General features: G+C 37.7%; 1 protein-coding gene across 2 annotated transcripts; it reads left to right on the top strand.

Moving 5' to 3' along the window:
• Positions 1-8920: 8920 nt before the first annotated feature.
• Positions 8921-22723, top strand: cyp24a1 (cytochrome P450, family 24, subfamily A, polypeptide 1). 2 transcript variants are annotated; one of them, XM_077197684.1, is made up of 12 exons: positions 8921-9362; positions 9939-10129; positions 10209-10302; positions 10385-10478; positions 10569-10660; positions 10865-10976; positions 18005-18150; positions 18416-18582; positions 21077-21155; positions 21764-21961; positions 22064-22173; positions 22262-22723. In XM_077197684.1, coding segments are annotated over exons 1-12 (1527 nt in total). In that variant the 5' UTR covers positions 8921-9119; the 3' UTR covers positions 22263-22723. The 2 variants fall into 2 exon arrangements, with proteins under 2 accessions (XP_077053799.1, XP_077053797.1); XM_077197682.1 differs by having other exon boundaries at positions 22064-22723.
• The last annotated feature ends 4379 nt before the right edge of the window (positions 22724-27102 follow it).

Genomic DNA, 27102 nt, shown 5'->3' on the forward strand with positions numbered 1-27102 from the left:
TCGAAGTCGTCATTTAATTGGTTGAATTCTACAGGATGTCCAGGAGATGTGTGTGTCCCGTTCTTTAACGGTCTGCCTGAAAACAAAGATGCCGTGATGTCAAACCCCCTTATGGAAAAAGCAAGCCGCTATGTTCACAACTGTGACAATGAGCGCTTACCAGGATCAACTAAGCGCAGGATTTTCAAAAGTATGTGAAGTTTGCGGCTCCATTGTTGTAGTAAACTTGCACAACATTCTTGAATTAATCATTTCGGTCTGTAATCGCAGAGACATCAAATGTATATTTTCACGCCCCTAAACATGACACGGAACAAACCGAAATGTGATTGGTTGCTTTACATGTCGGTCAGATGGTCCTTGGCAAATGAAAGCTGCGATGGAGTCCAGACCGTCTGCCGTCAGTCTGAGGGTCTGGCGACGAAAGACTATAGTAATCCTAACCTAGTAAACCACATACCAATGCAATACAAACAGCCAGTTACAAGCGCACAGCAATGAACTAAAAATGATTCAGCACACCCTAGCAACTGCATACCACATATCAACGCCCTAGCAACCACCTATTAAACCAGCAACCAACAAAGCACTTTGGGGGCAGTCGTGGGATGGTTAGCGAGTCTGATTGGTAACCTAAAGGTCACATTCACTTTCAAATATGCTAAAACTATTTAGAGCACCCTAGCAACTGCATAGTAATGCCCTGGCAACCAATAGATCATTGGACCATTCCATCAGTAATGACATAATCATGTGTCCAGTTTGTAATCAAATCATATTATTCAGAGCTTTAATGTGTCAAGACCTTTTCCATACGGCAGTCTGGTTTACATCAACATCAAGAAGCAATCACTGTGAAGGACTATCAGCTGTTGCTGTGGACTGTCACTTATACAACACCTATCATAACAACCAGCAGCGATGAGCTCATAATAACACTGAGTCACTTTTGTGTGACACTGGAAATGGGTAGCGGGAGTTCTTCCAAAACATTTGGAAGACTTTATCCTTTTAAAATATCTCAATACATCTATTTCAGTCAAATAAACCTTTACACCGCGGGGGGAAAATTAACCCGAGGCAACAGTTTAAAAGTAGCCATGTGGAAACCGCAGACTTGGCAACCTCGGCACAATGCCAAATGGCACTTTTAGGGGTGTTGAATGGGTCGAGTAACACTATCAACACCTATCAGCTCCCATGTAGGTAAACAGTCATTCAGATTAGTTAATTTTTTCTTCTATTTTCCTTCTAGATCAATAGAAATAGATTGACTATAAATAACCAAGTAAATAACCTCCAAAATACCCTAGCAATTAGACAAAACACCTTAGCATCTTATGAATGCCCTGGAAAAAAATTGTTGAGGAAATTACAAGATAGCTAGAATTTAAAGTAGTTCAGTCACAATTGGATGGATGGATGGATGGATGGATGATACATAAATGAATTCAGTGAACAGTCCAGGAGTTTAGAAAATGTCCTTTTTATTTCCTTTCTCGTTTTATTAACCCCTTACCAGTCGCCCCCCTTTTGGCAATCGAGTGCAAAATCACATACCCATAATAAAATGGTTGTTGCTAAGGAGTCCTTCTGACTACACACAAAACCAAGGTATCATTTAAAAGCTAACACTTGACAGTTTACTGTGAAATACTCAGAAGTGCTCTAGCAATTACTAATAGAGAGATAAAGCAGCTCAAAAACAATGCACAATTTTTTTTAATGTAAAATTCGGGATCACCAGTGATCCCTGCGGCTCAAGGGGTTTTAAGTCACAAAACTCCAAATTTGATTTAATTGTGGATGATTCATTTTAAAAGTCATGATCTAGTCATCATGGAAGCTAGATTTATGGGAATATTTTTAACCTTGTGTAAAACAACATCAAGATTCCAGTCTGAAAGTTTCCCGCTCGTCGTCTGGAGGTATTTGCTCTGTTCAAATTTCAACCACTAACAGGCAGGAAATCTCTGTGGAAGAAAAAGAAGATGCAATAAAGAACCTCAAGCCTAAATATATTTACAATCAAATCTCACATCAAACTGATGGGTTAGTGAGCGCGTCATTTCTCGGGAGGATTGATGTGTGTAGGGTAATGTGCAGGCTGACATTCTCTGTGCTCCTGTTTGCTTACTCATAACATGATAAGATAAGGCCAGCTGGATTTCGGCTTGTTTCCGAAAGGCTCTGCACCCTAGATTGGGTTTACGCGACCTGCTGGACACAGTATCTAAGGTCAAGAGCTTCAGCAAATTTACCCGAGGCTTTAAGTAGCTTGGTCGGGGTCATGGGGGACGAGGGGTTTCATCACCTATGAGTCTGGCAGTTTACTGGCTCTTTGCATCTGTTTAGTAGTGAGTGTTGACTGTGTGGGATTTGATCAGACAGCGACCACAAATCTGACTAAAATCCATTTAGTAGTTAATAGTCTAAAAACTCACAAAATACGTTATTCGAAATCCAATTAAAATACGATTTGGGGAAATTGGTTTCAGTTGGCCTGAAGTATTCAAACTAATTTTAGCTCAGACTTTCCCATTTAGTATTTTAGTTTCAAGCAGTGCACGGTATATATAGGCTACATGAATATGTCAAATAAATTGTTGTTAAAAAATTTTTATTTTTTTATTATTATTATTATAACACACCTATGTCTCCTACGATTTAAAATAATGGCTAGTGCGGTGGCTGGGATATATGTAAACCTACCAACATCCATCGCCATGATCTTTGAAAATGACTCATGAGAGTAAAAATGACAATTTAGTCGCATAACATTGGTAAATGGAAACATCGTCTTTTTCGCAATAGTTTTTATCGACATTTACAAAATATCGCAAAAGTTTTCTGCAAATCTGTAATGGAAACCAGGCTATATTCACAAAAGATGTAGATTTATCAGACACAGACAACACTGCCTGAACAAACGTATACAATTTCAAGACTTGATCCGATATATGATCACTAAAGTCTTTTCTTTACGTAAGAGGTTTGTTGCAACCGGCTGCAAAGCTTCACGTCATGTCATTTAACCTCAATATCATCAGCCTCTTCAGACAAGAGTATAAGAGTATAACTGATTCAAAATTAAATATAAAAAAATGGTAGGAGTTGTTACTGTAAACATAAAGCTTTAAAAACTCTAGAATCATTACATAGGGGTGAATTCAGGTTGATTAGGACTATTTTCCCCAGTCATGTCCCAATCGACCTGTATTCGGCCCTATATTGTATTTTAAAATATAACTTTTATTTCATATGCTAAGGCAACTTAATTTAATACGGTTGACCAAATAACTGTAGCATTTTATATAGTTTTTGTTCTGTTAAAATCACTAACCTTCTTCTGTAAAGAATATAATAATCCCCAAACCATTTTTCCTTAAATTATGTATTTGCAATTGAAGATACATTTGTTGGAGGCACCTCTTCTCCATCATAATGACATATAAAGAAAAAATTATGGGAAAGGGACAAAGGTAAATCATCTCATGGCAGTTTGCTTGTGACATCACATCCTGAATTGTTAAAAAACGGTAAGAATGTAAGAAACACAATCCTGGCTTTGTCACTTTTTTGGGGCTGAGTGATTCTAAGCTACTTATACTTACCAGCTCACTAGTTCTCATGGCAGTGTGTCACCGGTGGTTTTAAAGTGTTAATCTTCTTGAGTCAAGATAACAACACCCAAACAGATTGTTTACAAGCTACATATTATGGGAAAGACCAATCAGAAATGAAAGCCCTTTACAGTCATTTCTCAAGATTTTCCTAGAAAGCAATAAGATTCAATGGAGAGCAAATAGACTTTGGACAGTGTATCTCACTTCTCAGATGTTTCTCCTGAGAAAATGACCGCAGCGACCTCTCCTTTTGAGTTTCAGATCTCAAACTTCTGTCTGAGATCTCAAGATGAACTCACACTTCTCTCATCCCATTGTTCCAAAATGAACTGAGCGGTTCAACACATTCATACTCTTCTCTACGACCACCATCTCAGAGGAAAACTCAAACATAACGCGCCGTGTTCCTCTGGGATGTGCTGCTCTTATCCGTGCTGTCGTCTTTCGACAAATCCATCTGAAAGCAACATTCCAGTGAAAGTAAGCTTTGTACATACGGCCACAGGATGAGCGCAAAAATGTTAATAATCTCTCTCTGCTGGCAAGTGAAGATGCAAATTTACTCTGTCATATATGCAAATAAGAGGAGCTGGTTTGGGAAAACAGCTATTGATTGCACCTGTGATCTATCGGCTCATTTGTACCCTCTCCTCTCAAGACTGTGCAACAGTAGAGCACCAATGTGTGGATTTTCTCTTAAAATTAGGTTAATCAGACTTAAATGAAGGCAAGAGGCTAATAGATATCACCACAAATGTTTGGTATTACAAGTTTTCTGAAATATCATGTTCATGATTAATTATCTAATTAAATACGCAGTAATTTGAATAAATCTGAAAATTAGATTAAAACATTGGATTTCATTTTTGTTGACGATGTATTAGAGATCGGGTTTTTATAAAGGGGATTTGGGATTTTACGCACTACATAAATCAGAAAATACTGTCAACAGCCAGAAGAAATCATTTTACCTTGTTTTTAGGAATAAAATGTTTTATACAGTAAATCAGACGAATGATATATGAGCAAATCCATCTGTAAAAACCTTTAGAATAAAGTTACTGTAAAGATACTGAAGATGATATTTCTGCCTCAGTGGTGGAGAAAAAAATAATTTAGAGAAAACTACCTTTTTTGATATGTATTGTAATTTACATACATACACAAATATATGTAAAATAAACACTTGAATGTTTTTTCTTTCCACTAGTCTGAAAGAAAACAAGTTATGGAAGCAAAATAGCTTAAAATGTCAAAGTTGACCAGTGTCTGAAAATAATCTGTTGTTGCCAGAAAACTGGATGCGGATGGTTCTCAACTGGTTTTGATTTACATTGGACATCAATTGGTGACTCCAACAAAGGTAAATAAAAACATCCCTCAAATCACACACTGAAATGTATTACCATAAACTGCACAGACCAAACAATATTAACTTTGCATATGCTGAAAGTGTCTAAATTAGTTTCATGCTCTCTGCGGCCTATATATATTCGATGACATCTGGACGTCAACAACAGAAGATATGGAAGCTGTCGATCTTATCTATACTTGCACTTTATTATTTAAAATTTGCATTGTTTTTTCCACTGCTGTCAACAAGACCCAATTTTAGGTCCCAACCCACCAAGTTGGGAACCACTGCACAAACACCCCGATTCATTTCATAAACACATTATGATAATTGTGCGTTGCAACGATGACCCTATAAATCAAACACTCTTTAAGGTCCTGAGTAGGGTAAAGGTGGCTGCCAAATGTATAGGGAAACCCTTAACTCTTTCCCAGCCCTGCAGAGTTGTTTACGCAATAAAAACCTCAGAGAGGGTCAGTGAGTTGGCAGAGGTATCCGGGGCTGAGACGTTCTCAAATGTCATCTATAAATCACTGTCCAAGTGGCGTAAACGCAATGTAAATTGACAGCAAAATGGTGCTATTGGATCAGATTAGTTACTTAGGTATGCACTGATGTGATAACAGGAATGAATGACGCTAGCAGGGGTATTTTTTACTCTAAATCACACGCACAACTCTTTCAACACCTTGATGCCAAGAGGAATGCTTAACCTTATTCTGTACAGGATGGCTAAGGTCATCAACCGGCACGAGAAACAGATGTGGCTCAGAAATCTGGGAGCTTATTCCAGGAGCACAGTAATGTTTCAACAATAAGATAAGACCCTCTCTGTGGCAGTCAACAAATAATTTGCTGGAGTTAGAGGTTTAAGTCATTATTAATCATAGAGGTTTAAGTGATTGCATCATGTCATACAAGTAATTTTGTTCATTTGTGAAGAGTTCAATTAAAAAGTTCTATTTTCAATAGATGTCCACATATGCAATCTTTGATTATATTTTGAATTAGGAAATCATTATAGTCAAAGATAAAAGAGACATTTGTTTATTTGTCAAGATTCAACGTGTTCAGTTTCGTCACTGAACTCAATGACCCCTGTCAGTCGGGGTCATACGAGCTTGAGTCACCAGTTTTGGTTCACTTCATGTGTTTTCTGCCTGTCTTATGTATGTAGGGTCAACAAGTTTATGAGGCACACACATGGGTTCATAGAGTATGTTTAAAACATGTTACATATCATATAATTTAATCTTCATTAGTTGTGTTAGTTACATTTTAACTCATTCTGTAGTATTTGTGCTAGACATAAAGAAGAGGACGGTGTACTTTTACTTTTCCAAGCAAACAGATGGAAAACAAAATCCCAGACCTGATATGAATCCCAGAAAGGCCACTAAGTATCCATGTGCAAATCATCAATTAACAACACCACAGAAACCACATATTAATTACCCAGAACACCTTAGAAACTGTCTAGCAATGCACTGGCAGCAACACACAACGCCAACATCATGACGGTGAGTGAGTTCTGCATGGCCAAACACCATGTTTTTCAAAACCATGTGTATTTGTATGGATATGCATGTGCGGTTTTATCTTGTTTTTCATTTCTTTTGATCTACTCATTCTGAAGAAAATCAAACCAGTGTTGAGCAATAAAAAATCCAAAAGTATGAAAGAGATTAACCAAAATTTACCAAAGAAAGAGTCTTGTATAAACCACAATATTTCACAGCCTAGTACTGCCAAATAACCAAAAACAAGTTGAAGGGTTTAAGTCTGGCTGTTGTTCTTTAAATACCTCTAATACCTTGTTTTTGCCAAAAAACGAAACGACCACCCATGTGTTCTGGAACAACCTGAGGATCGGGTCATATTGCATTCATTTAGTCATTTTAGCCCAATAAAGTTAACAAAAGTTAAAGTTTTATTGGTAAAAAATTGTTAATAAAACGTTATTGTTGTATTGTTGTTATATATGTTTTTAGTTTAACATAAACATGGCCTAACAGAACCAACATCACAATAAACTCTGACTACTCGCTTCACTGATTATAGTCCAAACATCTCCACCATTAACCAACAAGTTCTGAAGTACACGAGTGTTAAAGTGCTTTGAATCATTTCTGTTATGCAAACAGATGATACTTCAGATATCTTCATACTGACTTTCTCAAACAGGACGGAGTGATCTAGAGATACTTACTAAAATGTGTGCTGCTGATTTCCCTCCTAAATGATGTCACTTCCTGGAGGATGATGTCATCAGGGAACTGGCTGGGGCTTTGCTACTAACAGAACGAAAAGTGACAACGGGGACAGTAAAAAAACTGAAACTCTATTCCTAAGAAAACTTGACCTCTGCTCAAACAACAGTAGTGAAATTTATAATTTTCTATTATAATTATTTAAATGAATTATTTAATTCAATATTCTATATGATAGGCATACAAATTATATGATAAACCCGCCAATATTTGGGCATTTTGAGATCAATGGTCAATAGACATGGCTCTTCCAAACACAACGGTGATGAATCTGTTCTCTGTGTGTTTTGTGGACTTGATCTTGTTAAATGCTACGGCAGCAAGCACTGCGGAGGGTTCAAGGTTATTTAAACAAGATCTATGTGCTATGAGTCAACATGTTTGCTGTACCGCATATCTGTACTTTTGTAAAACTATACTAAACTATCATGAGCGTGGGATTATCAGTGGGCTTGAGTTCAGATGTAAGATGATGTTTTTGCATAATGCACACTGGGTACTGGGCAACACGTTTCCCCCGGCTAATTTTACACTCAAACGTCATGCTCACAGGTCATACGATACACACATTAACAACATGGTCCGGCTGCACAACCCTTACACAAATCCACAATGCTAAACAAACTTTGCAGACAAATTCGCTAGTTTACATGCCATTTCAGCTGTGTGGTGGAAGATGCTATAATTCACTGTTTTATTATTCTATAATTATGACATCACATTCATTGAATACTTAACATCTGTACATTATATGGATACGCACTTCCTCTTTTACACATGTGCTACTTTTTAATGTCAAATCTTGATTTTATGGACTTCATTCCATGTTACATATCAACTATGGAACCTCTGTATTATTATGCATTATAAAAGTTATTTTATTTTCATTGTCCTTATGATTTTAAACTAATCTATTCCTTTTTATTTTATAATTTTAGTAATTTTAAAAAACATAAACTTTTATTATTTAGTCATTATTTTAACGTTAATTTTATATCTGTTTATTAAAGTAATTTGAATCAGTGTATAAAATACAATATACAAATAAAAAATAGTATGACTTGCCTTGCAATTATAATATAAATGCTTGATTTTATTTCAATGTGTGTGCTCTTTTAGCCTAATTTAGATTTTTCTTATGTATATGCTATAAATTAACTTAGTGAATCAGTTATTTTAGTGAAGTTTAGTTATTTTGTTTTCTTTATATGAATATGCACTTTCCTCTCATACACACATGCAACTTCTTAATCTAAAATGTTGACATTCATGGACACATCCATGTCATTTATCAACTATTCTGATTTCAATAAATGAACTTATCTCAATGCAAAAAGCTTTTAGAACCTTATCTTCTCAAAGTTTGTTTGCGGTATTATCAATCAAGTGCTGCACGTACATGCATAATGATGCTTAACGATGATGAAATGTGAGATGTCATCAATGAAATTCCACGTCGAAATGTTCCATGGCTCCATCGCAAATACTGTACAAACAACGCGATTGCCGATCGCCTTTGGCCAGGAGCGCAACAGGAGCTGCTGAGTAAATATTTGCGGTCTCAGTGTTGACTCAGAGAGAGGAGTTGAGGCCAGCTCAAAGCGAACCGCCTCACCTCCGTTATGTTTATTTATAAAGCGCGTTTGAGGGCACTTCCTCGGTCTGTGCGGGGTCATGCGATAGGCTACTCAACAACGTAGATCCATAAATGAATGGTGGGCTCGACTTCCACACACGATTCCTGATTGGTCGCCGCGTCCGACCGAGGTAAACACAGCCGAGAGTATATATATATATATATATATATAGTGGCATCTAAGACAAACTCCACTGACACTTTTACGCACGTCGTTTTACGCACGCTTTAAGATGAGAGTGCATATCCAGAAAGGTCCTCAGATTCTGGAGCTACTGAAGAAGAAGTCGTCTGTGGGGCTTCAGCACTGTAAGCCCACATCCTCCGTGTGCGTGCTGGACTCGAAGGATGCTGGCGGGAGCGCGCCATGCGCGCACAGTCTCGACTCCATTCCTGGACCAACAAACTGGCCGCTGTTCGGCAGCCTCATCGAGGTGCTCCGGAAAGGAGGCTTAAAGAGACAACACGAGGCGCTGGTATGAACATCTGCATTAGCCTATTACGCATTACCAAAAAAATTTAAATAAATAAATTATATATATATATATATATATATATATATATATATATATATATATATATATATATATATATATATATTCATTTATGTCCTTATATATTTTAATGATTTTAAAATAACTTTGTTGTGTCAAATTTATATATAAAAACACTTTTAAATTATGTTTTAACAATGTGCCTATATGCCTATTTTTGAATCAAAATGTTGATGAAATATACTATTAAAAAGGCTTTTCTTGTATTAATAATAATAATAATATTAATAATTATTATTATTATTAATTATTATAATAATAATTATTATTATTATTTGAATATGATTTTATTAAAATTTGTGGGGGCTTTTCATTTATATTTTTCTTATTTAAATGTACACTATAAATTAACTTTAACTTAATTCAACTTAATTAGGTAAACTTTTTACTTTATTTAAAACACACACACACACACACACACACACACGCACATGTGTTTGTATCTGTACATTTCCTCTGTTTTAAGTGTTTTATTTTCTCTGTTCTTTTTGACCTCAGGTCGATTACCATAAGAAGTTTGGGAAGATCTTCCGGATGAAGCTGGGCTCTTTTGAGTCGGTTCACATTGGGGCTCCAAGTTTATTGGAGGCTCTTTACAGGAAGGAGGGCAGCTATCCTCAGAGACTGGAGATCAAACCATGGAAAGCCTACAGAGACATGCGGGACGAGGCTTATGGGCTGCTCATACTGTAAATATTCTGGTTCTCTTACAAGATTTGGTTGGTTATTTCAGGACAGTTGTGGTATTTGAAACTGATGTATTTGCAGAGAAGGGAAGGACTGGCAGCGGGTGCGCAGCGCTTTCCAGCAGAAACTCATGAAACCAACCGAAGTCATGAAACTGGATGGGAAAATCAATGAAGTGAGTTGTGCTTGATAAACATCAGTTCACGCACTGTATCATTCACGTCTATGCACGTATATGACTGCTTGTTGTCTTTAAGGTTTCAGCTGATTTGATAAAGAGGATCGGAAGAGCCCATGTCAATGGAAAGATCAATGATTTGTATTTTGAACTGAACAAGTGGTCCTTTGAAAGTGAGTTTTCCTGCAACACTTCCCACATATACTATACTGCATTGCTATAATGAAATGCATTTAATGTTTCTCTCTCTTTTGGTCTTATAGCCATTTGCTATGTGCTTTATGACACACGTTTTGGGCTCTTGCAAGACAGTGTCAGCGAGGAGGCCATGAATTTCATCACGTCGATAAAAACGGTAAATTGACCATATCTTTGACCCAATCAATATTTTGAACATTGAACGCTCACTGTTTAAACTATTGATGAAAATGATGAAAGTTAAGCTTTATCCACATCTCCTTATCTGCGTTCTGAGGCATTAGAAATATATCTATCTATATCTATATATCAAAGATGCAAAGCCATAGTTAAAAAACAGATGGTGTTTTCTCACTTTCAGATGATGAGCACCTTTGGGACAATGATGGTGACGCCCGTGGCGCTTCACAGGATTCTGAATACGAAAACATGGAAAGACCACACAGCGGCATGGGACCGTATTTTTAGCACAGGTACTAAAGAGTTCCTTGATCAAGTGACGTGTGAAGAAGAAGAGTGTGCACAGCGAGATAGAGAGAGAGAGAGAGAGAGAGAGAGAGAGAGAGAGAGTAACCATGGTAGTAAACACGGTGACCTAAGAGAACCCAGCCAAATATTTGTATACCAGCAGAGAGAGAGAGAGAGAGAGAGAGAGAGAGAGAGAGGCGGTAGGAATGTTGACGCGAGACTGAATTACTCTCAGTTTGTTGTGTCACTGACAGACACCTGTCACACTATTACAAATACTTCATCTTTCCCGCAGCTAAACATGTGCTGGACAAGTTCAAGCAGCCCGACACATGTAGGCTGACCATTTAGACAAAGTGCTGACACCATAGCAGTTTTTAATTAACAATTAGTCATTTACATTTCTGCATTTGGTTGAAAGTATACAAGGATATATACATATACCTCTGAATACTGAATATTAAACAAATATATAAAAATATTACAAATACATAATACAAATAAAATTATTAGTTTATTTAAATGAAACATTTCACAGTGATAATTTAAAGTGCTTTGCATAATACATAAAGCATAATGATTTCCATTACACGAGAGTAGATGTTAAAACTTCATGCTGATTTGTACTCGGCTTTCGCCAAGATAAGCACCAACTAAAGACGTAGCTTTACAGTAACCTATGCTTCTCCATCCATTTACGCTTCTTTCCATCTGGTGACGTGAATCTCCTTCTGTCTGGTGTTAATAGTGTATTTGCGCGTCAGCACACACAACGGCTGCAACCACAGTGCGGTCCCCCCATAACAACCCTCTGGATTGAGCGGAGTAGGGAACATCTCTAGGGTCTTCAAGTGGGCACCTTCCGTCCTCAGTGTTTCGTCGACTAGCCCACGACACCTCAAGAGGGCTCGACAGTGACTCTGGCGTCCCAGAGTCACCCCCCTCCGTCCCCCACTCAACTCAGCCCAGCTTACTGACCTCTACTTCCCTCTTGCTGCTGAGACCTAACCACAATCTCACAATCTCTCCGCATCCCAACCATACGCGCCGACCCGTTTGACTAAGGCTGTCGAGCCCCACTGGTGCTTTAATATGCAGTTTCAGTGGCAACGGTTCCGTATGGCATACCACCTACCGCAAAACACAATATCTGCCCAACCACCCGTCATTCACGCAATATACACAGGAACGTAATGACTGTAAATACTATACAACCTCTACAAATAAACCAACAGTGCTGCTGAGACCTAACCACAATCTCACAATCTCTCCGCAACCCAACCATACGCGCCAACCCGTTTGACCAAGGCTGTCGAGCCCCACTGGTGCGTTAATATGCAGTTTCAGTGGCAACGGTTCCGTATGGCATACCACCTACCGCAAATCACAATATCTGCCCAACCACCCGTCATTCACGCAATATACAGAGGAACGTAATGACTGTAAATACTATACAACCTCTACAAATAAACCAACAGTGCTGCTGAGACCTAACCACAATCTCTCCGCAACCCAACAATACGCGCCAACCCGTTTGACTAAGGCTGTCGAGCCCCACTGGTGCGTTAATATGCAGTTTCAGTGGCAACGGTTCCGTATGGCATACCACCTACCGCAAAACACAATATCTGCCCAACATCCCGTCATTCACGCAATATACACAGGAACGTAATGACTGTAAATACTATACAACCTATACAAATAAACTAACACCCTTCAAGTTTTCAAGAATTCTACGAAACCGTAGCATGGCGGCCTGTACTCAGCCAGCTAGAATCTTTCCGTCTCAACCACAGCCAGTTGCTGCTCCTTTCTGCTGCTTCAGATAAGTTCTTTACTGTGCGACGCAACTCTTGACCACTGAATCCGACGTCTCTGAGGAACCGGGTTGTAGAGTGTGCCACAAAACCTCGACAACCCACTTCCACTGGATAAACCTGGACTCTCCATCCTCGCTGTTCTGCTTCAGTGGCCAGATGAGCATACCGCAATTTCTTCCTCTCATATGCCTCATCTACCGCATCCTCCCATGGCATTGTTAACTCTATCAGTTGAACAATGCGTGCTGATCCAGACCACAAAACAATATCTGGTCGTAGGTTAGTGGTGGCAATCTCAGGTGGAAAAATAAGCCGTTGATCAAGATCAGCCAGCATCTTCCAGTCCCTAGCAGCTTCCAGTTGTCCTGGGCGAGAATTGGTGTTAGCACCTTTTCTTGGTGGTTGCTCGCCTGGGCGGAGGAATATTGTCTTCTACGTGTAATGTTTTGCTAGAACAGGCGGCAACTTATTGGTCATACTACGCTTGCCTTCCAATGCTAAAGCCAAACATCGCAATACTTGGTCATGGCGCCAAGTAAACCGACCTTGGCTAAGAGCCACCTTACATCCTGTCAAAATGTGCCTTAATGTGGCAGGTGATGAACACAAAGGACAAGAGGGATCCTCTCCTACCCAGAGGTTTAGGTTCTGCGGTGATGGGAGTACATCATATGTTGACCTAATAAGGAAACTGATCCTACTCTCTTCCATTGACCAAAGGTCTTGCCAGCCCATTTTTCGTTGTTCCACACTCTCCCATCTCATCCACTCTCCCTGCTTGGCCTGGGAAATGGCACTTATACATCTCATCCTCTCCTCCTGCTTTCGCACCTCGTTGACTTCCAGCTTCCTCCTTTGAGCTGGGCCTGCCTTGTGCCATTTAGGAGGAGCTAAACTGAGCCCAAAACCCCCTCTTCCATGCGGTACCTGTCCCACGATATCCCCAATTTGAAGGTCAGCCTTTGCCTCTACTACAGATTTCTTTGCTGACCACTTTCTACCAGTTTTTACCACAGGGGCTGCCTCCCTTACACATTTGTCGCGTGACTCTGCTAAAGTCATTTCCAGTCTGACCTTGGCACACTTAAACTCCTCGGTTAAAGCAGAGACTGGCAGCTGCAATACTCCTTTACTATAAAGTCCCACTCTGCTGAGGCAGCGTGGAACTCCCAACCATTTCCTGATGTATGAACTTATTAACGCTTCCAGCTTATCCACTTTTGTCAAAGAAACCTCGTACACAGTCAGTGGCCACAGCAACCTTGGCAGTAGACCAAACTGAAAGCACCAGAGTTTTAGTTTGCCTGGTAGAGCACAGCTGTTTATGCTCTTCAACCCTTCCACTGCTTGTCGTCTAACTTCTCCCACTCGAACTGTGTCCTTTAGATCCCCATCGTACCATCTCCCTAGACTCTTCACTGGCTTCTGAGAAACTGTTGGTATTGCATCACCATTAATGAAGAATATTTTATCTACTACCTTGCCTTTAACTATTGAGATGCTCCTTGATTTAGAGGGCTTAAATTGCATTCGTGCCCATTCAATATTATCTGTTAACTTCCCCAATAACCGATTAGTGCAGGCTACCGTTGTAGTCATGGTTGTCATGTCATCCATGTATGCTCTGATTGGTGGTAGTCGCATCCCAGAAGCCAAGCGCTCTCCTCCTACTACCCATTTTGATGCCCTAATGATTACTCCCATTGCCATGGTAAAAGCCAGTGGAGAAATGGTGCATCCTGCCATTATTCCAACCTCTAAGCATTGCCATGTAGTGCTGAATTCTGGAGTTGAGAAACTAAATTGCAAATCTCCAAAATAGGCTTTCACTAAATTTGTTATCGACATCGGTACCCTGAAAAAATCAAATGATGCCCAAAGAAGCTCATGTGGCACTGAACCATATGCATTAGCCAAATCCAGGAATGTCACGTGGAGCTCCTTCCTCTCCTTTTTAGCTGATTGTATTCGTTGCCAGATAACACTGATATGTTCTAAGCATCCTGAGAATCCTGGAATGCCCGTTTTTTTAACTGAAGTGTCAATGAAGCCATTCTTTAATAGGTAGGTTGACAATCTCTGAGCAATAATGCTGAAGAAAATTTTGCCTTCGACGTTTAATAGTGAAATAGGCCGAAACTGACTGATGCTTGTAGCATCTTTTTCTTTGGGTATAAAGACTCCCCCTGCTCGGCGCCATGATCTAGGTACAACCTGCTTTTCCCAAGCCACTTTTATCAATTTCCACAGAATCCTTAGAACTCCTGAAGCACTCTTGTACACTCTGTACGGAACTCCATTAGGCCCTGGAGATGATGAAGCCCTTGCCTTTCTCACAACCTGCTCTATCTCTTTCCACTTAGGTGCACAGACCTCCATTTGGTATTCTGGTGGATTGACAGGTGGGATGTCTGACGGAATTGACATAGGCTCATGCCTTTTTGCATCTGTATGCGTTTCCTCCAAATATCTCTCTAGCTCAACCCTAGATGCTTTTAAAGTGCCATTCTTCTCACTGGTGAATAACTTCTTTATGAATTTGAATGGATCTTTATAGAAATTAGCCCTCGCACGTTCCTTCTTTTTGAGGCGTTTCCGTAGGCGCTCAGCTCTGCGTAATGTTGCAAGCTTATCTTTTATGGCCCTTTGTAAGAGATTGAGTCCCTCCTTCTGACTTTGTTCCGCTCTTTTCCATTGGTTCCTCAGCTGTCTCCTTTCTCTAACTAACCCTTCAATTTTCTGCTGCCGTCTAGACAATCCAGGAGTATTTGTACTTTTTCCTTCCTTTTTTCCACACCAAACCTCTCACTTCCATATGCGTAAATGATGTCCCCAAATTTATCCAGCTTCTTTTCAACTGTACCAGTTAATCTTTCCAATGCAAAGCATAGATCTGTGTTTACCGTGTCCCATGCAGTTTTCTCACTAGCTCTTGGCCATCTAACTCCAGGCCTATGCCCGTTGAGGTTCTTTTCTCTCTTATGCTGGTTAGTCTGACCGGGTTCACAAGAATCAATGTGTTCATCACTAACTGTGCAAACCCTCATCTCCTCTATGACAGGGGTGCTGATATCCTGCGAACTGTGGTTTGCTTCCTGTCGCTGGATTTCATTCGACTGACTTGACTGACTCCGTAAGAAGTACTGATCAATGCGAGGCCCTTGTCCCTTCTCCCTCAAGCATTTCATTTTCCCTTGATGAATCTTCAAACCCCTGACCGTTGTCGCCTTGCTCCAGCCACAGACACAAGCTTGGAGTTCAATGGCTTTGCTAACTGCTGAACCTGAACTAGTCTTTTGTGAAGTACTCTCCATACTCATATCCGTTTCCATTCCAAAGTCGTTAACCATGTTGTCCACCATTGAGTCATCTTCCGCCCGTGCTCTCGCAGACTCTAGGGGTATTTTCCTCTTTAATTTTTCAGAAGCCTTGGGCGGGTGTCTCCAGCATCCTGTAAACACAGAGCTGGATACTGCCGACAAGGGTAGCTAACCCTTACCAGCCCCATTGGGGTCTCTTTCCTCCTGTCAGCTGTCTCTCCAGGCTGTCAGAAGGTCTTTCCCTTGTTGCCAGCAGCACTATTCACCGCAGTCACTGGACGTATCCAGATCTTCATGATTTCCATTACACGAGAGTAGATGTTAAAACTTCATGCTGATTTGTACTCGGCTTTCGCCAAGGTAAGCACCAACTAAGACGTAGCTTTACAGTAACCTAGGCTTCTCCATCCATTTACGCTTCTTTCCATCTGGTGACGTGAATCTCCTTCTGTCTGGTGTTAATAGTGTATTTGCGCGTCAGCACACACAACGGCTGCAGCCACAGTGCGGTCCCCCCATAACAACCCTCTGGATTGAGCGGAGTAGGGAACATCTCTAGGGTCTTCAAGTGGGCACCTTCCGTCCTCAGTGTTTCGTCGACTAGCACACGACACCTCAAGAGGGCTCAACAGTGACTCTGGCGTCCCAGAGTCACCCCCCTCCGTCCCCCACTCAACTCAGCCCAGCTTACTGACCTCTACTTCCCTCTTGCTGCTGAGACCTAACCACAATCTCACAATCTCTCCGCAACCCAGCCATACGCGCCAACCCGTTTGACTAAGGCTGTCGAGCCCCACTGGTGCGTTAATATGCAGTTTCAGTGGCAATGGTTCCGTATGGCATAACACCTACCGCAAAACACAATATCTGCCCAACCACCCGTCATTCACGCAATATACACAGGAACGTAATGACTGTAAATACTATACAACCTCTACAAATAAACCAACAGTGCTGCTGAGACCTAACCACAATCTCACAATCTCTCCGCAACCCAACCATACGCACCAACCCGTTTGACTAAGGCTGTCGAGCCCCACTGGTGCGTTAATATGCAGTTTCAGTGGCAACGGTTCCGTATGGCATACCACCTACCGCAAATATAAGTTATTTCAGTCAGTTTTTTTAAAATTGACCAATATGAATATATATATATATATATATATATATATATATATATATATATGCATATTATAGCAATGAAAGTCTATTTAAAAATGGATAATATGCATTTATGTTTTATATAGTATGTCAGTAAGATTAATTCAGCAAATAGGCATTTAAAGGGACACTAGCTCTTTTCAATATTCATAATAAAAAGAACACTGTAAATAATGATATGATCAGTAAGTCATGGTAACTTATGTTTTGACTACTTTAACTCATCAAAATAATCTAAGCAATTTCAACTTTTCATTAGTTATACAAGATTAACCTCTTTTTTCACAGTTTAATATAATTTAAGTTGAACAGCCTATTTGAAAAATTTAAGGCAGAAACTGAACTGAAAATTTAAAGCTGAAATTGTAATTTTTTTCCAGTGAATTATTTTTTGAGCAGCAAATCATCATATTAGAATGATCTTTGAAGGATCATGTGACAGTGAAGACTGGAGTAATTCAGCTTTGATCACAGGAATAATTAATATTTTGAAACATATTAAAACAGTATTTCACAATATTTCTATTTTTACTGTATTTTCCTTCAAATAAATGCAGCTTTGGTGAACATAACCTTCAATAAAGGACACCATTAAATAAATATTATTGAGCAAATAGCATGTTTTATACACTTACATTTTCATGAAATACCATTTAAGAAAGCACACACTTTTATTAAAAAGCATCCATCAGAAATGTTACCAATTACTAAAGCAACCTATCATCTTAACAGCTAAACTTTACATCGACAAGAACCTGAAGAGCCACTCAAAAGGCAAAGCGGACGATTTCCTCTGCGATATCTTCCACCAGAACCACCTCACCAAGAAGGAGCTGTACGCCGCCACGACAGAACTTCAGGTCGGAGGAGTGGAGACGGTACGCATTCGCAACACACACCAACTCTCACAACCCTAGACAAACAAGCCTGTTTTTCAGCGAGCTTGTTTTCCAGTCACACGCAGGCGAGCTAAAAAAAACAGTTGATTTAACTCGTCTTTGTTCTGCTCTTATCCAGGCTTAGTTCACTCAAGCACATAAGTCAGAAGAATGAGGCAGGGCGAGCGTTAATTGTTCTGCTGGAGGAATACTGTACAGTGTGTCCTGATTGACCAAGCAAATCCTTCTTGTTTTTCTCCTGCAGACGGCTAATAGCATGTTGTGGGTTATTTTCAACCTCTCCCGAAACCCCTGCGCCCAAGGAAAACTTCTGAAGGAGATCCGAGACGTGGTGCCTGCTGGGAAGACGCCTCGTGCCGAACACATCAAGAACATGCCCTACCTCAAAGCCTGCCTGAAGGAGTCCATGAGGTGAGCATGAGCGCTCGATGGGTCACGTTTCACCCCAAAATGTGCTTAATTGCTCTTAAAACCGATTTTACATATGCAAAATATCACTTATATTATAAGACACAAATATCGTGTCTTTCTTTTGATTTAATTGAAAGGTTTTCCTTTAATACTGGTTGAGACAATCCACTTTACACTCTTAAAAATAAAGGTTCTTTATTGGCATCGATGATTCCATGAAGAACCTTTAAAATTCATGCACTCTAAATAGATTCCAAAAGTTTTTTGCTTTCCCAAAGAATGACAGAACCCTCTACGGAACCCTTTTCCACTATAAAGAACCTTTTGTTGAATAGAAAGCATCCATGGATCTTAAAGGGCTAGTTCACCCAAAAATGAAAGTTCTGTCAGTAATTACTCTCCCTCATGTTGTTCCAACCCCGTAAGACCTTCGTTCATCTTCGGAACACAAATTAAGATATTTTTGATTAAATCTGAGAGCTGGATCACTCCTCCATAGGCTTCTAAGGGATTGACACTTGTTCCCCGAAAAGTCATTAAAGACATCGTTAAAATAGTCCAAGTGACTCAATGGCTCAATCTTAAGTTTATCAAGCGACGAAAATACTTTTTGTGCGCAAAAAACACAAAAACAAGGACTTTATTTCAACTATTCATTTCCTTCTCTGTGGGCCTCGAGTCAGTTCACTAGTGTAATAGTGTAGTGTTTCTGTGTTGTATGTCACACGCAGGCTCACTATTGGCCGACGCTGGTCATGTGTGTGATGCGTGTGACGTAATTAAGATTGCGCACAAAAAGTATTCTCGTCCCTTGATAAACTTAAGATTGAGCCACTGTAGTCACTTGGACTATTTTAACGATGTTTTTAATAACTTTTCAATCCCTTAGAAGCCTATGGAGGAGTGATCCAGCTCTCAGATTTAATCAAAAATATCTTAATTTGTGTTCCGAAGATGAACGAAGGTTTTATGGGGTTGAACAACATGAGGGGGAGTAATTACTGACAGCATTTTCATTTTTGGGTGAACTAGCCCTATTTAAGGTTCTTGATGGAACCATCAATGTCAGTAAAGGATCTTTATTTCGTGTGTGGAATCTTTTCGTTGCACAAAAGGTTCTGGAAAATTCTTTGGGGAAACCAAAATGGTTCTTACACCCTTAAAAATACTGTTTCTTTTTTTGGCATCAATGGTTCCATCAAGAACCTTTAATAACATTCATGGATCCTTTCTATTCCACAAATCGTCCTTTAAAGAAAAAGAGTTCTGCAGATTATTGAATTGTTCCTCATACAAAGAAAAAAATATTAAGAACTGCTCACTGAAAAGTTTTTCGGGAACTTAAAGTGGTTCTTTCACTGTTAAAAATGACGGTTCTTTATTGGCATTGATCGTTCCAATGAAGAACCTTTAACATTCGTGGAGTCTTTCCATTGCACAAAAAGTTCTTTAGATTATTAAAATGTTCTTTACACAAGAAAATGGTTCTTTAACTTTTAAAAATGGTTTACTGAAATGTTCTCTGGGGAACCAAAATGGTTCCTACTAACTTAAAAAATTAAGGTACTTTATTGGCATCTATGATTCCACGAAGTATCTGTAAAATCCATGGAACCTTTCAAAACATTACAAAAGGTTTTTATACTGGAAAAAGTTTCTTTACATTTTTAAAATATTCTTCACACTAAGAAAAACTGAAAGATGTTTTGAGGAACCCAAAATGGTGTTACATTATATTGCATCCCTGCAAAAACTCCCTTTTGGAACCTTTGTTTTTAAGAGTGTTAAATCTTTCCAATGCACAAAAAAAAATTTACGGGAAAAAGGTTCTTTAGTTTATTAAAATGCTTCATTTAAGAACTGTTCACCTAAAGGTTCTTTTGGGAACCCAAATATTTCTTACACCTTTAAAAATAAAGGTTATTTTTTGGCATTGATGGTCCAATGAAGAGCCTTAAACATTCATGGTAACATTCCATCGCACAAAAGGTTCTTTAGATTATTAAAATGTTCTTTAACTTTTAAAAATGGTTAACTGAAAGGTTCTTTGGGGAAGCAAAAATAGGCTATAAAAACCCCATTTCAAAACCTTTATTTTAAAAAAAAATGTATCCATCCATCCCAGCACTGTTCTGATGAATGTGTGGAATCAGCTGTAAAAGTTCATATGATGTTATTACCAGGTCCAGTCAGGTGACATAATAATAGTCCCGAGCACATGGAAGTCATGTTTATACCCTCACACTCTCATGTTCCAGTCGACAGTCATGCGTTACAGGAAGACATGTCCTTGGACATTAAAGAAGGATAATGCTGAAGCATGTGCTGTGAATGTTGATGGTGTATTTGTGGGATTATCTAGCCTTGACTTGCATAAGCGCCATAAAGTGCCTCATACCATTCAGCTTACAGTCTCATGCATGCAAAAGATGGAAATTCTCTGGAATTCTCAACAGCAAGAGGTTCATTGTTGTTGTTTTTTTTTCTTTTGTAGAGTTTCACCCTCTGTGCCGTTCACCAGCCGTACCTTAGACAAGGACACCGTGCTGGGCGATTATACTCTGCCTAAAGGAGTGAGTATTCATTATCAGCGGTCCTGCTCACTACTTCCCCTTATATGAACTCTGATCCAAAACCTAGTGAGCGGTCTTGATGTCTACAGTCTAACTGGCAGCTTCTAATCATAACTATAATACGAGCTCATAAGCTGCTGATTTAGAAAGCTCTACATTAGCAGCATTGAAGCTCGTGAAAGAATTGACTCACAATTGATTCTAATAGAGTTTGATGATAAGATTTAATATATTCTTCATATGCACCTGACTTAAAATACTGCCTACATAGACAGCTTACTGGGTTTTGCAAAAGACTGTAACTAGCTTGTGTCCCATTCATTACTTCATCATACACTCTAAAAATGCTAGGTTGTTTTAATACATTTTGGGTCAAATATGGACAAACTCAAATTAAAAATGTAATTTAAAAATTTGACAAAATGGCCGAGTTTGTCCATGTTTGACCCAAAATTGGGTTAAAACAACCCAGCATTTTTTAGAGTGTATTATCCACATTAAATGTGAAGTTTTATAGACATTTTATGCAATGCACATTCATATTTAGCAGTTCATGAGATGAAATTGGAGCATTATATTTACTGAACCCTATTTCTTTCTGTCCTCAGACCGTCCTGATGATCAACAGTCAGGCTATCGGTTCAAACGAGGAGTATTTTGACAACGGCAAGCAGTTCAGACCAGAACGCTGGCTTGAAGATAAAGGCTCCATCAACCCCTTCGCCCATGTTCCCTTCGGGATCGGAAAGAGGATGTGCATCGGCCGGCGTCTCGCTGAGCTTCAGATCCAACTGGGTCTTTGCTGGGTACGTTTGCAGTGCAGCTGGACATTAAACGGTTAACAATACTTCTAGGTCGAATGTGTTTTCATCACCCAGTCCTAATGTTTCATTGCTCTTTAATTACAGATACTACGTGACTATGAGATTGTGGCCACAGACCATGAACCGGTGGACTCGCTGCATTCAGGAACACTGGTTCCCAGTCGAGAGCTTCCTGTGGCTTTTGTCCCGCGATGAGGGACTGAAACGACTCAAACGTTTTGTTCAAGACCATAAAGATATTAGCAGAGGTTCGATGCTCATGTGAGAATCTTCTCTTGTTGCAGATACCTTGTACCAGTACTAACCTGAACAAATGATCCATATCAATGGATCAGACACATTATGAGACCTTTATATTGCTGCTAACCTATACAGAATCTATCAGTCTCACACTTAAAATATACCTCATACTATTAGTATACATACAGTAAATATGATTATTCTATTTATTTACTTTATGGAAATGACAGGCTAAATTAAATATTTAAGGTTCTCATAATTGCAGCTACCTACTATATTACTACAGTAAATATATTTTACTAAAATGTTAAAATTATTATGTAGAGGTGGTAAAATTTTCTATGCTATATTTTTTTGTACTGAAATCGTTCCATGTACAGTATTATGTAAAATTATTTTTATTCTCTTTTTTAATACAAAAACTGTGTAGAAATGTACATATATGTCATATAAAACATAAATGTAACATTCTATTTATATACTCAATAAAATATGTTTAATGTATGTCTGTATGTGTGGTGGGAAAACAATGTGACTGTTGTAAAGTAAACCATTCAAAATTTCAATCTAGAAGTTTACTGGATATTGTTCATCATCGCAAACCACTTTTGTTTATAATACAAAGTGTGAATGTCATGCTGTGGTCTGATATGAATTGAATTCATTGTGTGTGACACATTAAAAATACTTTGCACTCATTTACAAAACAGTATCACGGTATTAATATGTTTTTCTAGACATGCACCATAATTTGAAGCAGTATATCTATAGTAATCATTCATGGTGTACAATGGTTTTACAATCTGATACCATCACTGATCAGATTTAAAAAAGCTTTAATAGGTCTTTAATGATTTAATGCTTTAATGATTCATTCTCTATAGAATTGAAGGTTGAAGTTGATTTAATAAAGGGGGGAAATATATTAACTTTAAATGAATAATATACTTGTTCCAAAAAGACCTTTTATTCTTTTCACATAGGCCGATAAATCAGTCCTGTAAACTGAACATATGCAGTATGTATAAACAATAAACAGTTTAAAAAAATTATATATATATAAATATATATATATATATATATATATATATATATATATATATATATATATATATATATATATATATATATTAAATAATACTTTTATTTTTATATAATGTTTATATTTATATTTCACTTTTCACACTAAAATGCTGGACTGGCTGTTTTTTTGGGGGTTTTTTTTGCAAAATGCAACTATATTATCACACAGATCTTTATAAAAACTTGGATATATAAGTATGTCCAAGTTTATCTGCATATATACAGTGTATACACATGAAGTGATGTATACTATATGGCAAATCTCAGGTGCGTGATTGCTTATATCATCACTAAATGTGAACTATATTGCTAACCGTGACTATAAAGCATAAAGATATTGTAAACATTAACATCATGATTTTCTGCTTTGAAACAAGAATGTGTTTTGTGAATAACATGCACTATTTAAATAAAGTTGGCATATATATATATATATATATATATATATATATATATATATGACATTATATATAGGAAAGTGATAAAAATAACTATAGAAAATAGTGTGTGTATGTGTGTGTACATATATATATATATATATATATATATATATATATATGCCAACTTTATATATATATATATGACATTATATATAGGAAAGTGATAAAAATAACTATAGAAAATAGTGTGTGTATGTGTGTGTACATATATATATATATATATATATATATATATATATATATATATACACGTGAAAATTGTATTTTATTTTATGACGTCAAGCATTTTTAGTATAAAAAAATTATTATACTAATTCTATAGAATAACTATAGAAATAAATATAATGTTATTTTAATATTAATATGAACATTTAAAATTGTTCTGATATGTCAAGCATTTCTTTGTATGAAGGGTAAACTATAAAAAAATTATATGAAAAAAATATTAACAAAATTATTAATATTAAAAAAGTTATTATTATTATTATTGTTATTTTTGTTATTACCACTATTGTTTTTCCTTTAAGTTTAAAAAAAATTGCTCTATTGGCCATTCTCCAGTATGAAGTATGGACCTGTTCTCAGGGGGCTTATTGGGTGGCTGGGGGTGTTTGGGTTAATTGGCCGCTCTGAGCCCGTCAGCTGACACTGGACTGACACAGATTCAACAATGTCATCATGTTCTGGCATTTCACAAGCTATGAACTTGATGTTTTGACAGAAAGGCACACAAAAACACTGCCAAGTGATATAACATGCAACTACTGTAACTTTAACCCCAGTTTCTCAACGTCCCTTTGCTTTGGCCCGAGGCCAGTGTCGTTCACCTCGTGTTGTGTGGGCTCAGGGCAAAAACAAACTCACTACGCCAATAGAGCAATGCAATAAAGTTAAATGTCTGATTGCCGCTCGTGTTGATAGTAGTATTAGAACACCGCCGCTCGTAGAGCAGTGAATAAATCATCCAAAATGTTGAATGTTTATCTTTATTCTTGGTTAACCAGTACTGTAATTGTAATGGAATGGCATTCCTGTGATTAAATTGTCATGATCTTATAGTTTTCCTGAATTATGGCATGTGTTTATCTCATAGTAGAGCTGCTGTCATAACTCCTGCTTCATCAAACTATAACAACAATCTCAACAGTGGGACTAAGATCCAAGTTTCACATGAAGTGCCATGATTGAAGTTTTGGATAAAGACTTTAATCAAACTATGAACAACATGAAAAAACATAATGTTGCTCTCATTGCAAACCAAATTACTCACGGGGTCATTCACCTGTCGAAGCCCTTTATCCCGAGTGAAGAAATGGGCAACAGTCCATACAGAACTAGAAGTTTCTACAGAAACAAATAGAAAGAAGACACTGAATTCTGTCCAGTTGTTCACTTATATTACGAAAACATACAGAATAGCAAACAAAAATATCCAGTAATAAAATAGGGATGCAAAAATACATTAATCAAAAGTGACAGTAAAGACATTTAAAATGTTACAAAAGATTCCATTTCCAATAAATGCTGTTCTTTTGAAGATTCTATTTATTGAAGATTCTTCATTAAGTCACAGTCTCCACAAAAATATGAAGCAGCACAACTGTTTTCAACAATGATAATAATCAGAATGTTTCTTGAGCAGCAAATCCACATATTAGAGTGATTTCTGAAGGATCATGTGACACTGAAGACTGGAGTAATGATGTTTAATAATGTTTGATGTTGAATAAATTACATTTTACATTATATTCTAATGGAAAACAATTATTTGAAATTGTAATAATATTTCACAATATTACTGTTTTTATTTGATTAAATAAATGTATACACTTGGTGAGCAGAACTGACTTCTTCCAAAAAATTTTTTAAAATCTTACAGACCCCAAACTTACGGACAATATCATAAATATAAGCAGGACAACATAATTGTTCACACATATATGAATGAAACTGGTTTAACCTGTAGAAACCCTTCACACACACACACACACACACACACACACACACACACACACACACACACACACACACACACACACACACACAAACCAACCTATATCCATATCAGCTTTCTCCTTATCATTCATGAAGCTTTACTGTACAACAGCAATGTGGAAGTTTTGTAATCTTTAAAAGGTCATTCTCTTCAAGACAGCTTTACTCCGAGATATAAATGTGGAGTATAATCTCTCTGTGAATCAGTATACAACATCTATAGCACGGAGGATCCAGATCATTCTTTCATCCAATGCCAAAGATTTCTTGCTTATACTTGAATTGATCTGTAAGCTTTGTTTCCTGAGGAATACCTGTAATACTCTCTGGGATATTTTCTAAACCATGATCAGCTGGGAGACTAAAATATGAAAGTTATATTCTGATTCTTTTGTTAATATCTTTAACAAAATATTAAAGAGTAAAAGGAAAATCGCTTATATGGTATTAAAACTGAAAGTTGTAATATATTTCACAAAAATGACAAGTAAAAACAGTAAAAGCATTACACATCTGCCAAATGATCTCACTCGCAGTTTGGAGAGAAAATATCTGATCCACCGGAGAACTTTATCCATCACTCTCAGAAAAAAAGGTACAAAAGCTGTCACAGGAGCAGTTCCTTTTCAAAAGATACTCCTTTTATGAACTAATATGTACACTTTAGGTACTGATATATACCTTTAAGGTACCAATATGCACACTTTAGGTACAAAAATGTTCCTTTTGAAATGGTACCGCCACAGTGACAGTTTTTGTACCTTTTTTTCTGAGAGTGAATAGAGTAAAATGAACATTCTAAAGTTGATGCCTCCATCTAGTGTCTGTTTAGAAGTAGTACAACAGAAGCGATTTTTTTTTAAAATCCAGAGTTTATTGTAGCATTGGGTGACCAACAGTCCTGTTTTCCCAGGACATGTCCTGTTTTCACGTCCTGTCCTGGCTGTTTTTATAAAGTGATGAAAATGTCCTGGTTTTCAAATAAATGCTGGGAAAGATCAGCTCTACAGCAAAATATAGATGGGAAAACAACGAGGATGAGGAAGAAAAACAGGATAAAGAGGAAGAAAACTAAAGATATAAATATATTTTGTTAGTTTGTGAGAGCTATTTTTGTTCAATTTGGAGGTATTTCTTTTAGTTATTTATTATTTATATATTTATTTTTCTAATACAGAAGAAACATTATTTCTATCATTATTTTTGAAACCTGTCATAATAAAACATGTTGAGTAACCTCTGAGAAGCCTATCTGAATTTGTGTCTTGTAATATAACAATTTTCTATCCATACAGAGGAGGCATAGCCTACTTGAAATGTATTGAAATTAATAAGGCATCTTTTAGTAAACTTCGAGTATCATTT

Source organism: Siphateles boraxobius, unplaced genomic scaffold (genome assembly GCF_051911475.1).
Source record: "Siphateles boraxobius isolate OS27281-9 unplaced genomic scaffold, OSU_SipBor_1 41, whole genome shotgun sequence".
Lineage (NCBI taxonomy): Eukaryota > Metazoa > Chordata > Actinopteri > Cypriniformes > Leuciscidae > Siphateles > Siphateles boraxobius.

Excerpts from the sequence above, each read along its gene's own strand:
- cyp24a1 (XM_077197682.1), top strand. The coding sequence starts at position 9,120 with ATGAGAGTGCATATCCAGAAAGGTCCTCAGATTCTGGAGCTACTGAAG. Across the intron at positions 9,363-9,938 it reads AGAGACAACACGAGGCGCTG|GTCGATTACCATAAGAAGTT; the intron begins GTATGAACATCT and ends TTTTGACCTCAG. Across the intron at positions 18,583-21,076 it reads TGCCTGAAGGAGTCCATGAG|AGTTTCACCCTCTGTGCCGT; the intron begins GTGAGCATGAGC and ends TTTCTTTTGTAG.